General features: G+C 39.1%; 1 protein-coding gene across 2 annotated transcripts in view; it reads right to left on the bottom strand.

Annotated features, from left to right (window-relative positions):
* Window positions 1-22,200, bottom strand: part of rps6ka1 (ribosomal protein S6 kinase a, polypeptide 1) — an 85,650-nt gene extending 63,450 nt beyond the window's left edge. Inside the window, exons 1-2 of one of the 2 annotated variants that reach the window (XM_067455150.1) lie at window positions 21,574-22,200; window positions 4,002-4,046 (exon numbers count right to left, since the gene is read on the bottom strand). In XM_067455150.1, the coding sequence (XP_067311251.1) occupies window positions 4,002-4,046; window positions 21,574-21,636 (108 nt within the window). In that variant the 5' untranslated portion in view covers window positions 21,637-22,200. Of the gene's footprint in view, window positions 1-4,001; window positions 4,047-21,573 lie in introns of those variants that run through there. The other variant, XM_067455149.1, reaches the window with a different exon arrangement.
* Window positions 22,201-22,494: the final 294 nt, after the last annotated feature.

Below are 22,494 nucleotides of genomic sequence, written 5' to 3'. Positions count from 1 at the left end.
GTAAACCATTTTGCTCAAAATAATTAATTGGTGTGAGTAGAGCCAACTCAAATTAAGCAAATTAGTTCAATCAAATGAACCTTTATCATGACTTAGAACTTAATTTTTTGAGTTTAGAAAACTATTTCATTGTTTTGTATCTTACAAAATTTTATTATTTTATTTTATTTGGACAATTTAACTGAAAATGGGCTGTGATTTCTATTTCACAGCACGCTTTGCCATGACATCTAAAAAGAGTAGATAAATGCTAAAATTAAGTTTTATATTTGTTTTTGTGCAAGATTAATGTTAAGTGGGAGATTTAGTAATGTGTAATGTTTTGCAACGCTACGTTAGAAGAGTTTCTGTTAAGTTGTTTTTTTGGGGGGAGTTACCATATAGTGTAAAGCATGAACTTAGTTTGAAAACCGATATATATATATATATTGCTGTACTCGTTCAACAAGTGCTATACTATGCTAATGCTATTAAAGGTCCCGTTCTTCGCGATTCCATCTTTCAAACTTTAGTTAGTGTGTAATGTTGCTGTTAGAGCATAAATAATACCTGTAAAATTATAAAGCTCAAAGTTCAATGCCAAGCGAGATATTTTATTTAACAGAAGTTCCCTTTCAAAGCCTACAGCGAACGGCCGGTTTGGACTACAGCAGGAAGTGCAGGGATGTAATGACGTCACTGGAACCGTTTGTTGACTAACCCTCCGCCCACAAGAACACGCAAAATAGGGGGCGTGGTCTCGTTGCTCTCCCACGTGGAGAAGAGCGCACATTCAGCGCTTGCATCTCCCCGTTATGGTAAGAGGCGGGACCTTTCCGGGTAAAGTGCGCTAAGCTGCTGTCCAATCACAACACGGGAAGCGCTGGCCCAATCAGAACTCCTTCCGTGTTTCTGAAGGAGGAACTTCATAGAACAAGGAAATCATCAGGCCGTTTTTAGGACAGAGGAAACAGCGCTGTACAGATAAGTAAATTGTGTGAAAAATACTGTGTTTTTTTACACGCGAAACATGAACTCATGTTATATTGCACACTGTAAACATAATCAAAGCTTCGAAAACACGCGAAGAACGGGACCTTTAAAGTTCTGCTTGCTTAAACTTTACATTGCATAACTTACAAAATAAATCGTATTCAGCTTAACAGTGACGGTAATGTTTAGTAAACTTTCTTTGTTTTAATTCAAGTTTTTCTTTTTTAATTTTGTAGTATATTAAAGTCACGAGAATCAAATGGCAATCCCCAATCACAATAATGAGAATGAATAAATAGATACTCAAAAGCAACTGTCAGGACACATTATTAAGTATTTAGCAGCAAACAAATTATACAATTACGGTCAAGCAACATCAGGAAATGCAAACACTAAAATATTGCGGTTACATTAAAGCAAATGCAGATTGATTATTCACATTATCAATAATTAATCAGTAGTTGATTGGCCATTCTTGACTAATTAGATGCTATGCATACTTATAATTATCATTCACAGATAAAGTCTGTCATGGTCATAGACTAGTAAACCTTTTGCTCAAGTGAGGTCATTTTGTCTTTGGACAGGCTAAATTAAAGGCCCAAATATATCCGTCCGCAGTCTCTAGGGTTTAAAGCATTACAAGACCTTGACTGAGCTTCACTGCTGTTCTGAGAAGAGCTCAACGTTCAGAAAGAAGGAGAAAAGCACATACTGTAGGAGGAGACAGGCTGTCTTCTCTGTCCATCACATCAGGCTCATGTTACACATAAAAACGCAACAAATACAGGGATTCATGAAGGGGAGAGAGGCTTTCCTCATACAGTAAGATAGACAGGCTGCAAAAAAGTCAAGATGCACCCTGGAACTGATAGGCTATGAGTAATTCAACCCCTTCAGACACACAAAGAGGGCTCTGAGTCTCTGAGCCAGAACTCCAGACTGAATTCTTTTAGCACTTGTTCCATTGATTGATTCAGAAAGCTGCCAATATACCCCAGACACTCCTGTGAGACAGAAGCGGATCTGAGGTCTCTTAAATATGGCACTCACCATCATCTCAAACATGACATTTTATAAATATTTAACCAATAAAAAGTATTTTAAAAAAAGCTTGTGGCTAAAGCTTATAATGCCATTGGATCCATAAACTGTCGGTAAAACCTTACATCTCCACCTTGCCTCAATTGTTAATGAAGTGCTGCACACATTTTCTGTGTCTCTGTTTGTTTGCAATGCAATGGTATATAAAAAAAATAGTTGTTTGAGTATAATGTTTTCTTTACTCAAGAAACACTAACATACAAGACTAATGACATAATAGGTAGGTATGCGCTAAGGCTCCGCCTTCTTTAACATGGACATTTTCATTTCTTCTGAGTAAAAACATGAACACATTGAAAAGTCACTATATAGTAAAACCTGAAGCTGTAATTCTAAATGAAAGAGACACTGTTTTTTAATGTTTAATTATACAAAGCTGCATGCTTTTAAACTATCTATTGTATAATGTGTTATATAAATAAACATGATGTGACTTGACTAGAGTGCCGAATTGCAGAGCTGGTGCAAACATATCGCTATGATCAGATGCTTTCTTAACTGCAGTTATCGCACCCTCATTTTTGTTGTGTTTATTTTGTTATTGAAAGGAAAGTGTGCAGCACATATTTACAAATTCATCACTTCATCTTGTATCATGAGTTGCAGTTTTTGAGATACAAGGTTTCCACCAAAAGTGATGATTTTTATGTCACACCTAAAGTATATTATGATTAAAGAAAGTACTAGTGCAAGTGAATATATTGCTAGAATCTGAATTACTGACTGGTGTGAAAGAAAAAAGTATCTATTGTTAAGCCTAGAAATAAAAGCTGGATAAACAAGAGTAGCATCTGAAAATTACATGTTTTAGACCCTGGAATCGCTTGAGAATAAATATAAAAGTTCTTCTAGATATGTTTGAGGAAAAAAATAGGTGTTATAACCAGTGTTGGGCAAGTAACTGAAAATTAGTAATTAGTTACAGTTACTAGTTACTTCTTTTAAAAGTAATTGAATTACTTTACCAATTACTGTATATCAAAAGTAATTAGTAACTAGGGAAAGTAACTTTTAAGCTACTTTTATGTTTGCTTTTTAAATGTAAATATGAATAGAACTGAACATTTAAACACAAACATATTTTTTAAAACCTATTTATTGTCATCAACAGGGCAACAGGCCTTCAAATCAAGCAGTAGTGCGGTCGGTGTTTAGGCGCAGCTGGGAGAGTTATGGCCTTTTTATACCCATTCACTTCATTCGTTTTCTCTGACCAGATATTTATCCGATTGTGAAAAGTATCTGGTTGTTTAAACCACATATATAAATTTTACTCCTGACAAATTGTAGTTTTACTCCGGGAATTGAAGATCAGATTTATAATCATTTTGCGGAGAGGTGTAAGCTAAGACAGCCTGCATGTGTTTGGTTTTTTGGTTACTGTGGTGATAATAGGCTAAACGTTTAAACAAAATTTGTTATGCTTGAAGTGTTTTTAGTACTATTTTTTTATTATAGGCATGACAAGTCACGTTTTGATTTGAGAGGCTAAAGCGTTGGGTTAAATCACTGTTTAGTCATCACTTTAAAAAAATTAAAACTTTAATATAACAAACAAAAAAATGCCAAATTAACCTAATAAAGAAACAAAACAAATTATAACTACTTTGACATAAAACTACACTATTTTAATGGCTGCAACAATGTGTAACATGTAAAAACACGGGCCGGGCTAGGGCCTAGATTTGGGCTTCTTGTCTGCAAGCGTTCATTTTTCACAAAGGAGAGTAACGCAAGTAACAAACTAATTTAAATGTCACTAATTATAATTGCGTTACTTGATTTAAAAAAATATTTAGTTACATGCACGTTACTGCTAAAAGTAGTGAAATTACAGTAACACATTACTTTGTAGCGTGTTATTCCCAACACTGGTTATAACTGCCCAGATCAACTGCATTTGTATGTGGTCAGCTGGGTCCTACCTTAACATCTGCAGTGACTCCATCCTCAGTGGTGCTCTGACCATTCTGAAAGAGAAACAGAAAGAGATTTACTTATACATGTATATATTTGGACAATACTACTCTTATTTTACTACTTTCCATATATTAGAAAAATAGCACTTGTTATCAAAACATGAGTGTGTGCATGCATGTACTTGAAGGCTCACAGCTGTCATGTCAAAAACACAAATGCGTGTTATGTCGAGATGACATAATCAATGGCTTCCAGGGCATTTTTACAGGCTGCTTATATAGACTCAAATACACACTCTTTTTCTGTCAGTGTGCTTGAGCATCGGTTTTACCCATGAGCTGGATCTCCAGATGTAATTCTATAACACAGATTTCACTGTACAACATTAATAAAGGACATTTCAATTTATTCCACTAGAACTGATACAGCATATGTTTAAAATCTGATCGTTGTGTTTGTGTGTTCATGTGCCCTTATAATTAATAATAATAATTTTCTCTCCCCCCTAAAACATCATCTCTTCTCTGATGACGTGTACGGCGGCACAAGGTCTGGACAATAATCCTTCCTCTCCAACACCCTGACACTCGCATGAGAATGCAATTAGCACATGACAAAGATCCAACCATCCAATCAATTCCTGATTAACAAAACCAAGACCTTATATTGTCAATCAAGAAGACGTTTTAGTCTGATATATACACCAGAATAAGGGAAAAAAGATGTTAAAGTTTCATGCCAACTTTAACATTGGCATATTTATTAGGTTAATTGACTGGAGAAATACAGAACCATGCAATTGCAACCTGATTATTGCCAGCTTGTCCATTTATGCAAATGCGATCACATAAATCAGTTTTGGTTGAATCGAATAATCTGAAACATACTACAAAAACAACTCAAGTCTCTAATTAGCATTATAGTTCAACAATTTTCAGAGAGTGAAACACATAAATCTGAAAGTGTAAATACGTTATCACTTTACAATAATTTATAAAACCATTTGTTAACATGAGTTAACTAACAACAAAAGTTGTAAAGCATTTATTAATCTTAGTTCATGCTAATTTCAACATTTACGAATATATTATTCAAATCAAAAGTTGTCTCTGTTAAATTATTTCATTAGCCTGAGCTAAAGTAATAAACTGTCATTTAGTCATCGTTTTATTATTATGATATCTAGATGGAAGCATCACACAGATCTCTCTCATTAGGATTCGCTCCCAAGGGCTCTCGGCAATCTTTCTGCCCGAGTCCATCAGATTCATTTGCATCGGCTGTGAAGGTGAAGAGTCAAGACTAAACTCCCATGATTCCACACTCAAATCATAGTGTCATCAAGATATGCATTGAATAAGTGACCTCTAGCAGTGAAACTTACATACTGTGCCTTTAACTAAAGTTAACTAATGGGACCTTTTTGTAAAGTGATACCATAAATACATAGCAAGACACTAGTATAAAGCAACTGCACAAAGTGCATGAATATTTAATGGCAGGAAGCTCAGATGCAGTTTATGATTGGTTGACGGTTGCTTAACAACTTGCAGTAAAAATCTAGCACTGCATTGTTTGAACTGCACAATTTTGGCCAGGGTTAAAGCAGGCCTTAACCAAGGGTTTAAATAGGTACAGACTTAAGAACAGTGTAAAAAGCCGTACAGAGGACCAGGAAAAAGGCTGAGTACATCTGGAAACGGCATCTAATGATAGACAACCAACACTGACACCCGATGAGAGCAATCCACAACCCACCAAGAATCAAAATACATGTAAAACAGATGTAAATACTGTAAAAGCATGTAGCGAAACCTTCCTCTTTGTCATTTCCCCTTCATCCCCCCATACGAGAAGAATTTACCTTACTATAGTTGACCTTGGCTAAACATAAACAGTTTCTTCATTTATTAAAGCACAGTGGAATTATGTAAGGCTCAGCCTCACAAATAAACTATTTAAATACATAAAGACAAAGAGAGAATGTGTGTCATGCTTATTCCTTTTTCTAAATATGCAGAATTACCAGCATGCCAACTGATTTCTGCAGTCCTAACAGTGAGAATTCTCTCATGAACCATCAGAAAAACACAATCACATCCTGCACAGGCGATTGCTTTCAATTTCATTCAATACAGAACCTTGAGTGAGAAGCGAAGGAAATGAAAGAGACAAAAATAAAAAAAGAATTGGAGGAAGGAAGAAAACAATTCTGTCTGCTCAGAGAAACACGGAAAAACAGACAAAGATCATGGATTCTTCACATGCGAAGTCAGGGCTTAGCTTATTTATGCTGCCTTCAGATCGATTCACTTAAGTGCTCTGGATGTTAAGAAGAATCGTCTTAGAAAAGCTCCAGTTTATCGTCAATGTCACTTTTGTTGACAATAAAGAGTTCTGAGAAAAGCAGTTTCTGTAGTAAATGCAAAGACCTTGAGATATTGTCTCCAAATTGTGAAGACTATCTACAAGATTTGTTTAAACAACAACAAATATCATTCAAAATGTTTATACATAAACCTAAATTACAAAAATTGTACAGAAAAAAGCCAAAAGTCTCCAAATACCAAGGCAATCCAGCTCACTTAAGGAATAGTTTACCCTAAAAATGATAGAATTTTTTTGAAAAATATGGGTAACTTCCTAACTATGGAAGTCATTGGGCCCGTCATTGAGCCTTATCATACACCCGGTGCAATGCGATGTCAGGCAAGTTTTTTCTTGCTAGTTTCAGCTCAACGCAGTTATCAGTGTCACGTGACGGTGTCTAAATAGCAAATGCACTTTCTAATAATAAAAAAAAAGTTTACGTTTAAAAACTTGGAGGCATCAAAACACTGAGCACCTTGACAAATGGCGTGAGTTTGGGGTGAGACTGTCTACCAAACAATAAAAGACAGGTTTAAAGACAGCCATTACATTTGCAATTTTGTTTAATGATGCTAGCGGCACAAAAATAACACGCTTAGGCTTATATAACTCAGCTCATACAACTGATATGTGCTTACATAAATCATTAACGGACTGAATCAAAGTGACCTGTGAACACCAGAAACCTGTAATAAAACTGCTAAAGGAATATGAGCTCTGCTTAATTAATGCACACATTTAACACATACCACATTTTGATCAATCCAGCTTATTGAAATCTTTATACAGTATAAGACATACCTAATGCATGCCTAATTTGCTTATGAAAAGTCAGAGAGATGCACAAAAGAAGTCAAACAAATCTCAAAACAAAAACCTAAAATATCAGCCAAGCATGTGTGCATGTCTAAAGTACGTGTTTCCTTTCAGGATATTATCTCAGGAGGTTAAAAGGGCAAACAGAAAAAGAGCTTCAGCACAACTTCTGGTTTTCTAGACAAACAAAGGCAAATTATTATTCACATAAAGAACAATAAAGCACGCACAAAGAGATCAAGGAGTTTGAGTGAATGTAAAATGCACTAAAGTAAACAGACAACATAACAGCCTCTTGATCAGGGCCGCTGATCACAAGTGACCCTGGGACTCTTTTCCTGAAAACGCAATGCAAATGAAAGTGATAACAGAGCCGTCTGCAAAAAATGAACATCATCTCTAATAATGTGACCCTGTTCTGTTACAGAAATAGCATGTGAGAATTTGGGACCAAACTGGTCCTTGGAGAGGTGTGTGTGTGTGTGTGTGTGTGTGTGTGTGTGTGTGTGTGTGTGTGTGTGTGTGTGTGTGTGTGTGTGTGTGTGTGTGTGTGTGTGTGTGTGTGTGTGTGTGTGTGTGTTGTAAAGCTAGTCAGACAGCTGCTAACATGGACATTCTCTGAGACCCAAAAAACATGAACCAAATGAATAAAAGATCCCATGAAAAGATAAATGTTTTTTTTTTTGCTGAGCACAATGGGTTTATGGGTGAATTACCGGCTATCAGGAGACCTTTAGAAATTCCAATTTTCTTATTCTGCCTGTCATGTTAATGGTTTGGGGTACAATTAATGCATTTCAATGTTTGATTTTAAAGACATTTTTTGACCTTTCTCAGTTGGGTCACCACTTGACATTTAAATAATCTGATGTCCAAATGAAATTCTGGTTAAGTAAAACTAATTGAGTACCACAGGTAGAAACCCTACAGTGTTTTACAATCCACTGATGAAGACCTCCATCTTTGTCCTTTCTCAGCAGAATTTGGCTTTTACTTGTATACAGAATATTAATTCTTTCCCTGCTCTGGACAAGATTTTTTCATTTTCCTTTTGTCATTTATGATACAATGCTTTCCCACCTGTGATGGGTTTTCTGGCAATCCATGTTTTCACGAAGATAAGAGACGCCATCGGGCAACATCGGCCTGTTTTTCTGTGTGTTTCCGCACCATTGGCTCAAGTTGGACAGTCTGTTTTTTTGTTTTTTTTGGGGCCAGTTCAACGTGTAGAATGGGCGTTGGGCATTCAATAAGAGAGAGAACTCTGATTGGCTGTTCAGTTTAGCAAACGAGTCAGTACTAATTTAAGTCTTCCTACCTGGGCATTCCACTGCGCAAATATCTTCATAATAACATGAGCGGAGTGGAATAAAGAACATGAACAGCATGACTAATATTCAAAACAGTAAGCATATATGTTCATTTGTTTATGGTTTGTATACCTGCAGTCTTAGTTTCACTTGAATAGACAGTTATCTCCTTTAAACACAGGCGCAGAGCATGCATGACAGACAGCTATAGTCCTTTCGATGTGTTCAAGCACAGATTTTCTTCCCTGACACAGACAATGCAAAGCTATAACAGTTGGCTTTCATCAGAGCTAGTTCTAATGTATCGGTTTGGTGTGTACGCACACTTATACAGTAACGGTGCGGTTAGAGATATTCTGAAATAGTACAGCATCTCCGGACTTTATCCGTTCAGCTGTTCAGACCAATCAAATTGTCAATCATCTTAGCTTTATATGATGACAAATAACGCAACGTAATCCTCCACATCACCAAAGTGCGCTTGTGTTGAATTTGTTCTAATCCTAAACGGAGAACTTTCTCATATATGCATTTATCTTTACTATTTCTCTCAAAAATTATGATCGTGAAGATCATAATCAAAGATTGATAACACTCATCTTCTTCTACTTCTTCCAGCGTGCGTGCAGTTGAGTTCTGTTGACAACTATGTGTCGCTCGTCACTTACTCCATTGCTCTGATTGGTTGACCTAGGCATGTAGACTAGGGCTGTGCCAGTAAACTTGACAGTGGTAGAGCACCACCGCAGTGGCTGAGCAGCATCAGCGGTGGACAACTAAAACACTTTTTTTTTGTATGCGAATTCTGTTTTACACAGGAGTAAAGCACAAAGCTTTGTTTACAAAATATAAAATAAGTTAGCAATTAAATGTTACTTCGCAGCCATGGACACGAATCACGCTTCTCTGCCTGGCAATCCGATGGACGAGTCTGGGTTTGGCGGTTGCCAGCAGAAAGTACTTGCCTGACTGCATTGTGCCAAATGTAAAGTTTGATGGAGGGGGGATTATGGTGTGGGATTGTTTTTCAGGGGTTGGGCTTGGGCTTGGCCTCTTAGTTCCAGTGAAATTAATTCTTAATGCTTCAGGATACCAAGACATTTTGGACAATTTCATGCTCCCAACTTTGTGGGAACAGTTCAAGTTCAAACATGACTGCGCAACCAGTGCACAAAGCAAGGTCCATAAAGACGTAGGATGAGCGAGTTTGGTGTGGAGGAACTTGACCTCCTGACCTTAACCCGATATAAAACCTTTGGGATGAAATAGAGCGGAGACTGCAAGGCAGGCCTTCTCGTCCAACATCAGTGCCTAACCTCACAAATGCGTTTTTAATGCCCTACATATTAAGAATGGGATGTCATTAAAGTTCATGTGCATGTAAAGGCAGACATCCCAAAACTTTTGCCAATATAGTATTTGATAAAAAATGCTGGCTGCCAACTTTTTAGTAAATGCTGGCAGGGAAAGAGTTAATAACAGAAAAACTAACTAGAAAAATTACACACTTCCTGTATTTGAACAAGAAATGCTGTATTTTTATCTCAATAGTGTAATATTAGTCCAGTTAAATATCAACTCTCCAGCAGCCTCAAAGCTCATCTGGACTAGGTGAAGAGACAAATCTCCTTTCTTCAGGCCCTAAAGAAAGCAATATCAAAAGTCAGACTTGTCTCCATGCGTGACTCACTTCCTCACAAATGTGACAGACAGGTGAAAGTTGGAGTCGAGGGCTTCTAGATCTTTCTAAAGTTCCTGAGTAGGTCACACTATTCTTCATAGAAAAAGGAACATGAAACCTTTTTGTTGTAATGTTGATGTTGATGTAATCTCAACTTTAACCTACAGATCAGGTGATGCTGTTAAAACATGCCAATTATTTTAATGAAAGGGAGCAATTTAGTGTGGTACAAATTAAAAAAGGCAAACAAATAAAATAAGGAAAAAGTAAGGAATGGAAATAATCAATAAAAGAAAGAAAGAAAGTAAATAAAATGATTCAGAATTGTCAACGATTGCTGACGATTCAGGGATTCGACATTGAAATAAGTCATACAAAATATGTCTATGTCAAACCTGACAGGCATGCAAGTCTGCATTGTAAGCAGTTATACAAGACTGAGCAACAATAGATGTGGCACAAAGACGAAGGTCTGTCTGTGTGTGCCCCAGTTAAAAGAAAGGAAACAGAAGGCAGGAGTGATGAGGATAACGTTAAAGACATAAGTGGAAAGGAGGACAAAGAAATTACAGATAAATCCAATCATGAATAAAACCACAAATGAATCATTAAAACTCTGATGAATTAAAGATAAATACTTTCAAAGAGTGAGACTCTGAAGGGTGTTCACAGGTGACAAGGATTTTAAAAGATGACAGGAAGAAATTCAACTTTTAGTTCACAGTTCCGGATCATAACATCTCCATATTCCCGGCCATCATGCGGTGCTATGCCTTCTCGTGTTTCAAACCGCTGCACACACTGACGGCCGAGACTGGAAACACACAACTGATATTCCCAAGGAACATATGCTGAAAGCATGTGGCGGTGTGTGTGCGTGGTATTTACAAAGATGCAAGAACAAGAAAGCAAGTGGGAGAAATCAGACTGAATTTAATGAATATTCTATTAGAATATTCTTTTAGAACTGAAACTGAAAACATCTAGAGAGGAGAATATCTGATCAATGTTCATGAATGCAGCAACACTAATGTTTAAATTCTGTTATTTTGGATCCATCCCAGTTCAAATCTAACAACTTGGCCTGTAGGACACAGCCAAACTGGCTCTTCCAAGTGAAACATAACCCCTCCCTGGGGGACAGACAGGGCCTCATACACTATAATATACCGTCCAAACACTCCCAGCAAATCTGGGAAGCTCCCGGGTTCACGGGAATACATTTCCGATGATGGAGTGAGAACAGAACTCGTGACTCGTGGCTCACAGAATGCCTGTCCTTTAATGGAAGCGTACGGCCTCAAATGTTTTATGTTGTTCTCCATCATCAAGTTGGAAGTGCTTGTTGAACAGGCTCCAGGTTTCATGTATCTGCAGGGTTTTTAAATAATTATACCAATAATCATGCAGCATGTATGATTACAAACACACATCACTGCTGAACCCTAGAGAGCACGCAGTCATCAAAGAAGTGAACAGCAGGTGTAGTGAGCAAAACCTGAACATAATATTATGGCTGCCCCTAACTAAAGATTTCTAATGTTAAGCACTAGTCGACAAGAGCTGTATGTCATTTTTTGACTGTACTAAAGCACAAATATACCATATTTTTGCAGAGATTTAGGAAACATGCCAAGTTCACATACATGTTTCTCTGAAAAGCAATGCTACAGCCAGTTATTCTACTTTGAAATGTGTTCTGTGTCAAAATGTTTTGATATTTGATCTTGTTTTAGATCTTTTTACCCAATAGTAATTTAACACTCTGGGTTGCCAGTTGACAGAAAACAGCATATTGCAGCAATGGCTTCCATGGCTTATACACTGTAAGTCTCCTTGCCTTCCATTGTCAATTGTGCTCGTCCCTGTTCTCAAACTGGCAACCCATGTGACCATTGGCTCTAAGGAGGAGGGGATGGAAAAAACCAACCCGGGCTCATTGGAAATACGTGACTCTGTCTACATTTTTGCAACATCCGAAATATGTACCTCCAGGTAAGTTTACCTGCACTTTTTGGGTAAACCGTCCACCGGAGGCGCTCCGCCAACCTGATCTCCCAGAATTAATATTTATAGCCTAATTTTATATTTTGGAGCAACTAACTCCACTCCTACCCTAAACTTACCAACGCTCAACAATATAAAACACGTAACAGGCAAATAAATGTACAGTCACATGTATTTATTGCAAAAACTGACCAAAAAACAGTATAAAAGTATTAACTCATGTTGCATTCCAAGTCTTCTGAAGTCATACGATATCTTCATGTGAAGAACAGAGTTGATCTTAATGTTTTAGTAGTTGAAATAATGATCTGTGTGTGTCCACAAGGTAAATGGATTTATAAACATACTAAATAGTTTTTTTTTTGAAAATGTAAAAATGCAGAATGTTTCTTGTGATGGGTAGGTTTAGGGGCTGTGTGTGCGTCTGCGTGTGTGTGATGGGTAGGTTTAGGGGCTGTGTGTGCGTGTGTGTGATGGGTAGGTTTAGGGGCTGTGTGTGCGTGTGTGTGATGGGTAGGTTTAGGGGCTGTGTGTGCGTCTGCGTGTGTGTGATGGGTAGGTTTAGGGGCTGTGTGTGCGTGTGTGTGATGGGTAGGTTTAGGGGCTGTGTGTGCGTGTGTGTGATGGGTAGGTTTAGGGGCTGTGTGTGCGTGTGTGTGATGGGTAGGTTTAGGGGCTGTGTGTGCGTCTGCGTGTGTGTGATGGGTAGGTTTAGGGGCTGTGTGTGCGTGCGTGTGTGTGATGGGTAGGTTTAGGGGCTGTGTGTGTGCGTGTGTGTGATGGGTAGGTTTAGGGGCTGTGTGTGCATGTGTGTGATGGGTAGGTTTAGGGGCTGTGTGTGCGTCTGCGTGTGTGTGATGGGTAGGTTTAGGGGCTGTGTGTGCGTGCGTGTGTGTGATGGGTAGGTTTAGGGGCTGTGTGTGTGCGTGTGTGTGATGGGTAGGTTTAGGGGCTGTGTGTACATGTGTGTGATGGGTAGGTTTAGGGGCTGTGTGTGCGTCTGCGTGTGTGTGATGGGTAGGTTTAGGGGCTGTGTGTGCGTCTGCGTGTGTGTGATGGGTAGGTTTAGGGGCTGTGTGTGCGTCTGCGTGTGTGTGATGGGTAGGTTTAGGGGCTGTGTGTGCGTCTGCGTGTGTGTGATGGGTAGGTTTAGGGGCTGTGTGTGCGTGTGTGTGATGGGTAGGTTTAGGGGCTGTGTGTGCGTGTGTGTGATGGGTAGGTTTAGGGGCTGTGTGTGCGTGTGTGTGATGGGTAGGTTTAGGGGCTGTGTGTGCGTGTGTGTGATGGGTAGGTTTAGGGGCTGTGTGTGCGTGTGTGTGATGGGTAGGTTTAGGGGCTGTGTGTGCGTGTGTGTGATGGGTAGGTTTAGGGGCTGTGTGTGCGTGTGTGTGATGGGTAGGTTTAGGGGCTGTGTGTGCGTGTGTGTGATGGGTAGGTTTAGGGGCTGTGTGTGCGTGTGTGTGATGGGTAGGTTAAGGGGCTGTGTGTGCGTGTGTGTGATGGGTAGGTTTAGGGGCTGTGTGTGCGTGTGTGTGATGGGTAGGTTTAGGGGCTGTGTGTGCGTGTGTGTGTGATGGGTAGGTTTAGGGGCTGTGTGTGTGTGATGGGTAGGTTTAGGGGCTGTGTGTGTGCGTGTGTGTGTGATGGGTAGGTTTAGGGTTAGGGGCAGTGTAGGGGGATAGAATGAAACGGCGTTGATGAACACACTAAAAAGCGATTATGCGTCTTGATAGCACGCCAAAATGGCATACGAATTGGCGTGTCATACATATGCCATTTCATGAGATCAGTCTGGGAATGGAGACAAAATATTACCACTTAGCGCCTCCGGTGGACGTTTCACCCAAAAAGTGCAGGTAAATGTACCTGGAGGTACATATTTCAGGTGTTGCAAAAATGTAGGCAGAGTCACGTATTTCCAATGAGCCTGGGTTGATGACTGGGCATGACTGGGCAATTTGGCAAAGACGTTTATTTTATGTGCAGCTTGTCAGTGAAGCACAGCTCTGTGATCTGTAAATGCTGCTCCATCTTAGAAAAAACAGAGGGCGCCATCTCACAGAAACTCTGAATGTGCCCTGCAGAAGTACGATAACGCAGGATTTCGTTCCAGAAATCCCGATGGGCATCATACTATCTGTAGCTGAAAAAAACAGAGGATTGAAGTGCTTGATTGATTAATAAACACACGATTACGACAATATATGTTTTATCGGAGTTCTTCAAGTCCTTTGGATATTTTCATGCATAATAAGTATATTTATGCCTCAATGCCAATTTACATAACTTGTATCACAGTATAGAATACTATGAAATATGTTGTGTGCCTTATTCGGTTTAAGAAACCACATCATCTCTCAGAAGGATACTCAACTGTAGTTATAATTTGTTGCAGTGCTTTCAGATGGAGAAGCATTTACTACAGATCACAGAGCCGTGCTTCACTGACAAGCTGCCCAGAAAGAAAAATGATTGCAATTTTTTCATTTCATTATTTCATAAATCACACCAAGCCAAATCGGTTTAATTAATCAAATCGGCAATAACTGTTTGAAAGTGAATAGCACATAACAGGCACAAAAGCAGAACAAACATGAATATCTATTAGTACAAAATGGCCTCATTTACACTGCAGGTCTTGATGCACAGTTCCATCCAATTTAGTGACTACATCCAATTTTTTTTGATGACCCGCTTACATGATCTTTTAAAAACGACCTGTGTCCGATATTTGCATTTACACTATACACCAAGACATTCTGACCCGGAAAAGGAAGTAAAACGACATGATATGCAATGGATAGAGACGAAATTAATACTCAATGTTTTGCTGTCCACTCTATCCTTAAAGGTCCCATTCTTCGCGTGTTTTCGAAGCTTTGATTATGTTTACAGTGTGCAATATAACATGAGATCATGTTTCGTGTGTAAAAAAACAGTATTTTTCACACAATTGACTTATCTGTATACCGCTGTTTCCTCTGTCCTAAAAACGGCCTGATGATTTCCTTGTTCTATGAAGTCCCTCCTTCAAAAATATGTAACGAGTTCTGATTAGGCCAGTGCTTCCCGCGCTGTGATTGGACAGCAGCTTAGCACATTGCCCGGAAAGGTCCCGCCTCTTATCATAACGGGGTAGGGAGGGAGATACGCGCGGTCAATGTTATTGCAAAAATGTCTATATTGCCTTATCAATTTGAGCCGGAATCAGACCCGGAGAATATCGAAGAGGATCGATTACAACCTGCTCAGGAAAGACTTTTGCTGGATGTTTCAGAATGGTAAGCTGTCTATTCAGTAGTTTAAACTGATCATTACAAACACCAACAATCGATGGTGTCTGAATGAATTACTACACCTTTATATGCTAAGTTTTTCGGATTAGTTTCAATTACCATCTAACGTTAGTTAACAAAGCTAAACAACGTTGCACTTTGTGTCATGAGTTACATAAACTGTTAAACGGACCGACTTAAATAATAAAATACACTTACCGGTTGTGGTCCATAAACAACAAAGAGGGAACTGCGTCATCTTTTAAGAATAATCTTTCTGTGAATCCGGCATTAAACTGATTGAGATTGAGGAAGCAGTCCTCAGCAAAATGTGCTGCACATAGTTTTAAATTGTGATTATAATTTTCCGCCGAGTTAACCATAAACTGTAGCCATTGATCTCGTACAGCGTCCGTGGGAAGGCCAAACAAAGGTGATTTGACTCCGGGATGAAAATAACAGCGTTTCAATGGCATGGCGACAAACACACTCTACAAAAACAACGCTTCCTATTCTCGACCTGCGAGAGCAAAAGGACAACGCCCCCGAATTTGCGTGTTCTTGTGGGCGGAGGGTTCGTCAACAAACGGTTTAGTTGCGTCATTAAAGCAGAAAGTGCAGGGGTGTAGTCCAAACCGGCCGTTCGCTGTAGGCTTTGAAAGGGAACTTCTGTTAAATAAAATATCTTGCTTGGCATTGAACTTTGAGCTTTATAATTTTACAGGTATTATTTATGCTCTAACAGCAACATTACACACTAACTAAAGTTTGAAAGATGGAATCGCGAAGAATGGGACCTTTAAAGGTCAGCAAAACATTGCTCTCTTAAGGAGGAGAAAAAAAAGAAGAGAGCCCTTGATCGGAGTTTATGTACACTTGACATCATTCGCATCCGCCCCTTTTTCAATGACGTACGACCGATTTGACCACTTACATGGCAGAGGCAAATGCACATTTCCAAATCATATCTGATTTATTACAACATATGAGTGAGGCCTGAATCTGATCTGAGGATGTCGGAATTCATGTGTTTTTTTCCTGCTTACACGTTCACATCATATCCGATCTGTGCCAAATGAGAGGGGAAAATCGGAATTGGGTCACTTGAACCATGCAGTGTAAATGGAGCATGTGTGTCACATGACATAAAATCAGCATCATCGTTTTCACAGTCCACACTACAACGCAAAAACAGCGCTTTCAAATGTATCCACTCTGGAAAGCATTTTCAAAAAGCATAATTTAGTTAAACACTGTCTCAGTGTGGACAAAAGGCCAAAACAGAGAAAAATATGTTTTCAAACAAAGGAACATATTAGTGTGGACAAAGCCTGATACTAACTGCTAAAGAACACGTCTGTTGAAACTAATGCAACTTCTATCTAGAGTTATTTATTTATTTTGTAAATAATGCAGAATGCATTTACATTAAGATCAATTTACTCACTAATGGCAGGTGTGCAAAAGTTATATTTGGACCCTGCCTACACATTTTCCCAGCATCTTCCCAGTATCTACACACAATGCGTGTTTGGAGGCTTTTGTCTTTAAGGACTGTAAGCATGTAAAAACTGCCAGTGAAAAATGTCAAGGATGAAGCATGAAGCTGAACATTACTTTTTATACAAATTAAGTGGTTTGACATCCTGTGCCTATCTTAGTCTAGTCTACATCAGGAAGCACTTCAAGGTCTTGTGGTACTTGCTGAAACGCTGCCTGTAACAAGATTCTAATCAGCAAAATGTATAAATATAAGTTCATTTCGGCCTTACTATTTCATCTCCAGAAAGAATTTTACTCAAAGTATTGATAAGAATTGAGAATGTTTTTGCAGGGAACTGGCTGTCGCCTGATTGGTGAACTTATTATAGTGGGGAACGACCAGAAAGCAAGGGAGAAGCAAAGTTAATTTAAGCTCAAAATTGCAGATTACAATGACGGGAACAAAAGACTAAATAACACGTCTCTTATAGAGATTCTCAAAAGAGATCTGCATTAGTCTGAGAGCAAGATAAGAAACTAAATCTTGCTTGTTCCTTCCATTCTCATTAATCATGGACATCACAGGCCATATTGTCTCTGCTTGCCCTGTAGTTATAAAATTGGTCTCCAGCCAAACCTGGTGAAGCAAATTCCAGTGCTGTACAACACAAAGGACTTAAAGGGGGGGTGAAATGCTGTTTCATGCATACTGAGCTTTTTACACTGTTAAAGACTTGGATTCCCATCCTAAACATAGACAAAGTTTCAAAAACTAATGTTGGACGTTTGATGGAGTATTTCTGTGTCAAAAATAGTCCTTCCGGTTTCTCACAAGTTTCGGAGAGTTTTTTTCGAGTATGGCTCGGCTTGACGTTAATAGATCGGAAGGTCCTTGTATGGGCCGTACGGGCTCTTCTCCCGGTACGGTGTGCGCGCGCGTGACTAGAGCGAGAGAGGAAATGCGCGCCCGTAAACACTCTCTCAGGTGAAGATCCAGTTGATCCAGGCGCCGCGCTCCACTTTATTCCTATGGGTGACTTCAATGCTTCAGCACAGCATTCCGGGAAGGCAACGTTGCATTTGACCAGGTTTGAACGCAGAAATGACGGGAAGCTTCACAACATCGCTTCAGTCGCGTCCCAAAGTGGATCTCCACGGTCACTGCTGTCACAGGACTTCACCAAATCATACCAAAGAAGTGTGTTTTTGACCGAGCGGTCCCAGCGATAAAGGTTTGGTCCTGCTTTGAAAGCAGCCGGTGAGTAAAACTGCTTCAAATGTCTGTGCTGTTGGTTATCATCGCGTGAGTAAACATCAGTAAACGACACGATCGCGTGCTTCGTCATTCAAATGCGCTAACGGTTACTCCATTGTTGTTCTATGTATAACGTTACACTAGTCTGACGTGCAAAACCGTTTTGCTTGCTACTGCTAAGGTTTAGTCGCATACAATAGTCCATAAACCGAATCATGTCCTCATAAACGGCGAGTAAAGACACACAAATGCTGACAGGCCACTAAATACAGTACATACCACAGAGACGGACGTCCTGCTGTTGCTGTTTCTCCTGTTCAATTTATTTCAGCCTCAGAATGATTTTGGATCATATCTGTATTAGCTGAGCTCGATAGCCATGAGTTTCTCCACGCTTGAGGACGTCACCGCTTTGCGCGCTTGTCATTCTTTAGCTCCGCCCACACGATACGCCTCCAGGCGCTCGTTTTTTTCCGGAAAGACTCGGTACCGCCCATATTTCTTTTAGAAATATAATAAAACTAAAGACTTTTCAGAGATATGAAGGATGCAATACTACTCTATAGGTAATCAAGATTGACATGAGATTGACTGAAACTGAGTGTTTCACCCCCCCCCCCCCCTTTAAAGTTAAAAACATTAAATCTTTCCCCGCCAAACACAGAATGTTCTGTTATTTCTGAGAAAATGCTTCCCCGCCAAACACAGAATTTTTCGGGTTTCCTTGTTTTCGTTGTTAGACGATAGGAGGCACTATTACACATCTTCTGAATAAGTACATAATCTCCTCATCTAAACACATGTGAGAAAGACACAGTAAAACAATCGATTGTATGAAAGCAGATGCATATGCAAAATAACGCGATGATCATCAGCATTAAACATCATATAAATTAAAACTATCTAATGTTACTGAATGAAATGTGGACAAATATTTAGAAAACAAAATATTCTATGGGCTATTCAATTTTTGTGAAAATGGTCAAAAACCCATTTTTAATCTTTTAAAACAACTTTTAAAATCTTTTGAAGAAATAAAAATCTTCTCACTTTATGAACGCTAAGCATGACAGGAGACCAGCTTATACTACAGACCAGCGACCAAACATGTACAGTAGCTGTTATTGGGATTCACTGGGATGCATTCTAAAGGAGTAAAATACAAATAAATCAACAGTTTTGTCCCATTTAACACAATTTAACAGTCTGGCTACACAAAACATAACTATGCTTCGTATGACGTTAGACTGCTGAATTATTTATTTGACTTTTCACATGTACCCCAGAGAAGACGGCATGGCAAAAAACAGGGAGAAACAGTCAGTTCACTGAGCAGAACGTAAGAAATCGAATCTTCTTCCACTAGAGTTTAAAGAAGATACAAGCTGCAGAGTCATTCCATGAAATTGGAGTTCATTCCATTTTGAAAAGGCTACAAGATTTTTTGTCATTTTCTAATTTCATGGAGTTTTATTATATAACCTCCAGCTAACCTTAAGCCAGGATTAGGTCTTAGTTTGATTAGGAGATTTAAGAAGCTCTTATAAATGTGGCTTAGAAATACATTACTGGTGGCGTGCATTTTGAGTCAAAACAATGGAACTGACATATTTGAGGAGTTGTCAGTGCAAGTCGTTTTCAGTTAAAACAGCTCAATAATGCATTTTAATCTGGGACTAAGCTAGTTTACCCGAAAATAAAAAATGATCCCATGATTTACCCATCCTCAAGCCAGCCTAGGTGTGTATGACTTTCTTCTTTCACATGCATATAATCGTGTTACATTAAAAAATACCATTTCTATTCCAAGCTTTATAATGGCAGTGGATTAAAAGTAGTCCACACGGCTCCAGAGGGTTAATAAATGCCTTCTGAAGCAAAGCAGTGGGTTTTTGTAAGAAGAATATCCATATTTAAACCTTTAAAGATAAAAAACTAGCTTCTGGTATGCAAGTCGACTTAAACCAAAAGACTAACCACTGACGCGACATATGAACTCAAATGTAGGAGTAACATAAGCTTTGACGCCTCTCGCAGTTAAAACAAATAGGGCTGGGCAACAAACTCAAGCTCCACTGACATTTCTCTTTAAAAATTCTCCTTTTAGACTTCCAATTTGTGATCATAGTTTTGCTCCATCCTCGGCGCTTGCGCGTTCATGAATACATCATAAATCAGGTCAGAGGTTACTCTTTCGCCATATATCGAAGCATACGACCGTCTGTCGGAAGCTAGTTATTTTAGTTTATAAAGTTTTAAATATGGATATTTGTCTTCCACAAACGGCCTTTATTAACTCTCTGGAGTCATATGGATTACTTTTATGATGGACGGATACACTTTTTTGGACTTCAAAATCTCAACCCCCATTCACTGCCATTATAAAGCTTGGAAGAGCAATGATATTTTTTAATATAACCCTGATTGTATTCATCTGAAAAAAAAAAGAAGTCTGGATGGCTTGAGGATGAGTAAATCATGGGGTAATTATTCATTTTTGGGTGAAATATCGGTTTAAGCGTTGTCTGTGGAATCAGCGGTTATAATAACAGGCTTGACAATTTTACAGTTCATTTATACTCTTAGACTAGTGCCCAAGGTGAATTTAATGGCAATATTTCTGTATTCATATTCTGTGGTTCACTGTGCAAACTCACTCTAACAGGGTTATTAATATTTATAGCGAAATATTAGGGTAAAACGATAAACAAAATACAAAGACACTTGTCCATTAATCTTGAAAGAATTGTTTTTAAATTAATTATAAATTATTTTAATAACAGTTATGATCATTTCTGATGCATAACCTGGGATGAAACTATAAAAAGCTTTTATTTTCTCAATATATTGTTGTATATTTTGGGGTTGTTGTTGTTGTTGTTGTTGTTGTTTCCAAAATCAAAATGTGCATATGTACTCATTAAGCAAGCGGAAGATGGGCATACAGTATAAGGACCAGAAAAAACATGCTTCCAATTAAAGCATCCACAAACAAAGTTCCTGGATTTTTGCTTGTGTTATGGTATGCTATATGTCTATTATATGTTATAGTAAAAGTTATTGGCAAATATTGATCTAGCCAGTATCCACCTTTTCGTGGAATGACCCAGTGTTACAAAACATCTCACCTGCGCTACTTCAGCGCCGCGCGTCATGCTCGCGCTCCAAAGGAACACTGAGTAGAGTTTGCAAATACCTGCAGAACTCTGCACCAGTGTTTAGGGATTTTACATCTCATTATAAAGTTTCACATTTCTATACGATTGCTGTAATTCTCATGAACTCCACATGACAAACACGTGGACCTCTGCCACGGATAAAGTAACCTTGACGAGACATTAAATCGGTTCATTTTAGTGCTTTGATTTCACCATCTCTCACCTCCGTCTCCAACTGCACCAGCTCCATTTTGGGCCATGGTTCTGCCAGTTGAGCAAGTGGCATTGTGCGCGCTCCTTCTGTCTCTCCCAAGTACTCAAATTTGGACGGGAATTTCTTCCGAGCCCGTGTATTCCCTGCAGGAACGAGCAGATCAGTCCCTTTGGATCCGGAGCAAACGGGCGACTAAGTTCCTCTCTTACAATCCGCACAGGACGCGCATAATAATCACGCCGTAGAAAAATCAGAGCTGTTATTCCCGTATAGATGAGGTTGAGGGATTCTCCTCGCGGTCCTGTGAGGAAGAAGAGTTGCACAGCCCCGTTCCTGGAAATGAATAAATCTCTCCCACTCACACATACACACAGGTGGACTCGGGTTTAGAGGAACATGCGCTGTGCGTCTGCAGCGATAAAACGCCTCTCCTGCGAGGAAATTAGATAAAAGATGTTTTTTTGCAATGCAGTGGCAAGTGTCTCCTGACACTGACTATCGGTGTGCACAGAGACGCATAAAGAGGAGCCGATGCTGTCATGTGTTCCGCTCTGAACCGAATCCACAGAGTAAAAGCGCACGAGCTTCAGCCGATCAAGACAGTTCTCGTCCAGCCCCTTTCTCCTACTCATTTACTGACGCCCCTCTCTGGACATTAAATAATACTGCAAGCTTTCAGACGCATGGACGTCTCTACACAACCTGGATCTGTGAAATGAAGTTTACTACATTTACCTTAGCCTACCTTAAAAATAAAAAACAAACAAAAATAAAATGGTATTGGGCTACTAAAAACAGTGCTAAGAAAAATCAATCTTCGAAACCATATCTATATTTTACCCAATACATGTTGATAAACCTATAAAAAAAAATTTTTTTTAGAGATGTTGGGGCGGTTTTTGCGGGAAATTGCATATGTAGCTTACGTCA

This window comes from Pseudorasbora parva, chromosome 10 (genome assembly GCF_024679245.1).
Source record: "Pseudorasbora parva isolate DD20220531a chromosome 10, ASM2467924v1, whole genome shotgun sequence".
Taxonomy (NCBI): Eukaryota; Metazoa; Chordata; class Actinopteri; order Cypriniformes; family Gobionidae; genus Pseudorasbora; species Pseudorasbora parva.
This window is presented reverse-complemented; position numbering and strand designations above follow the sequence as displayed.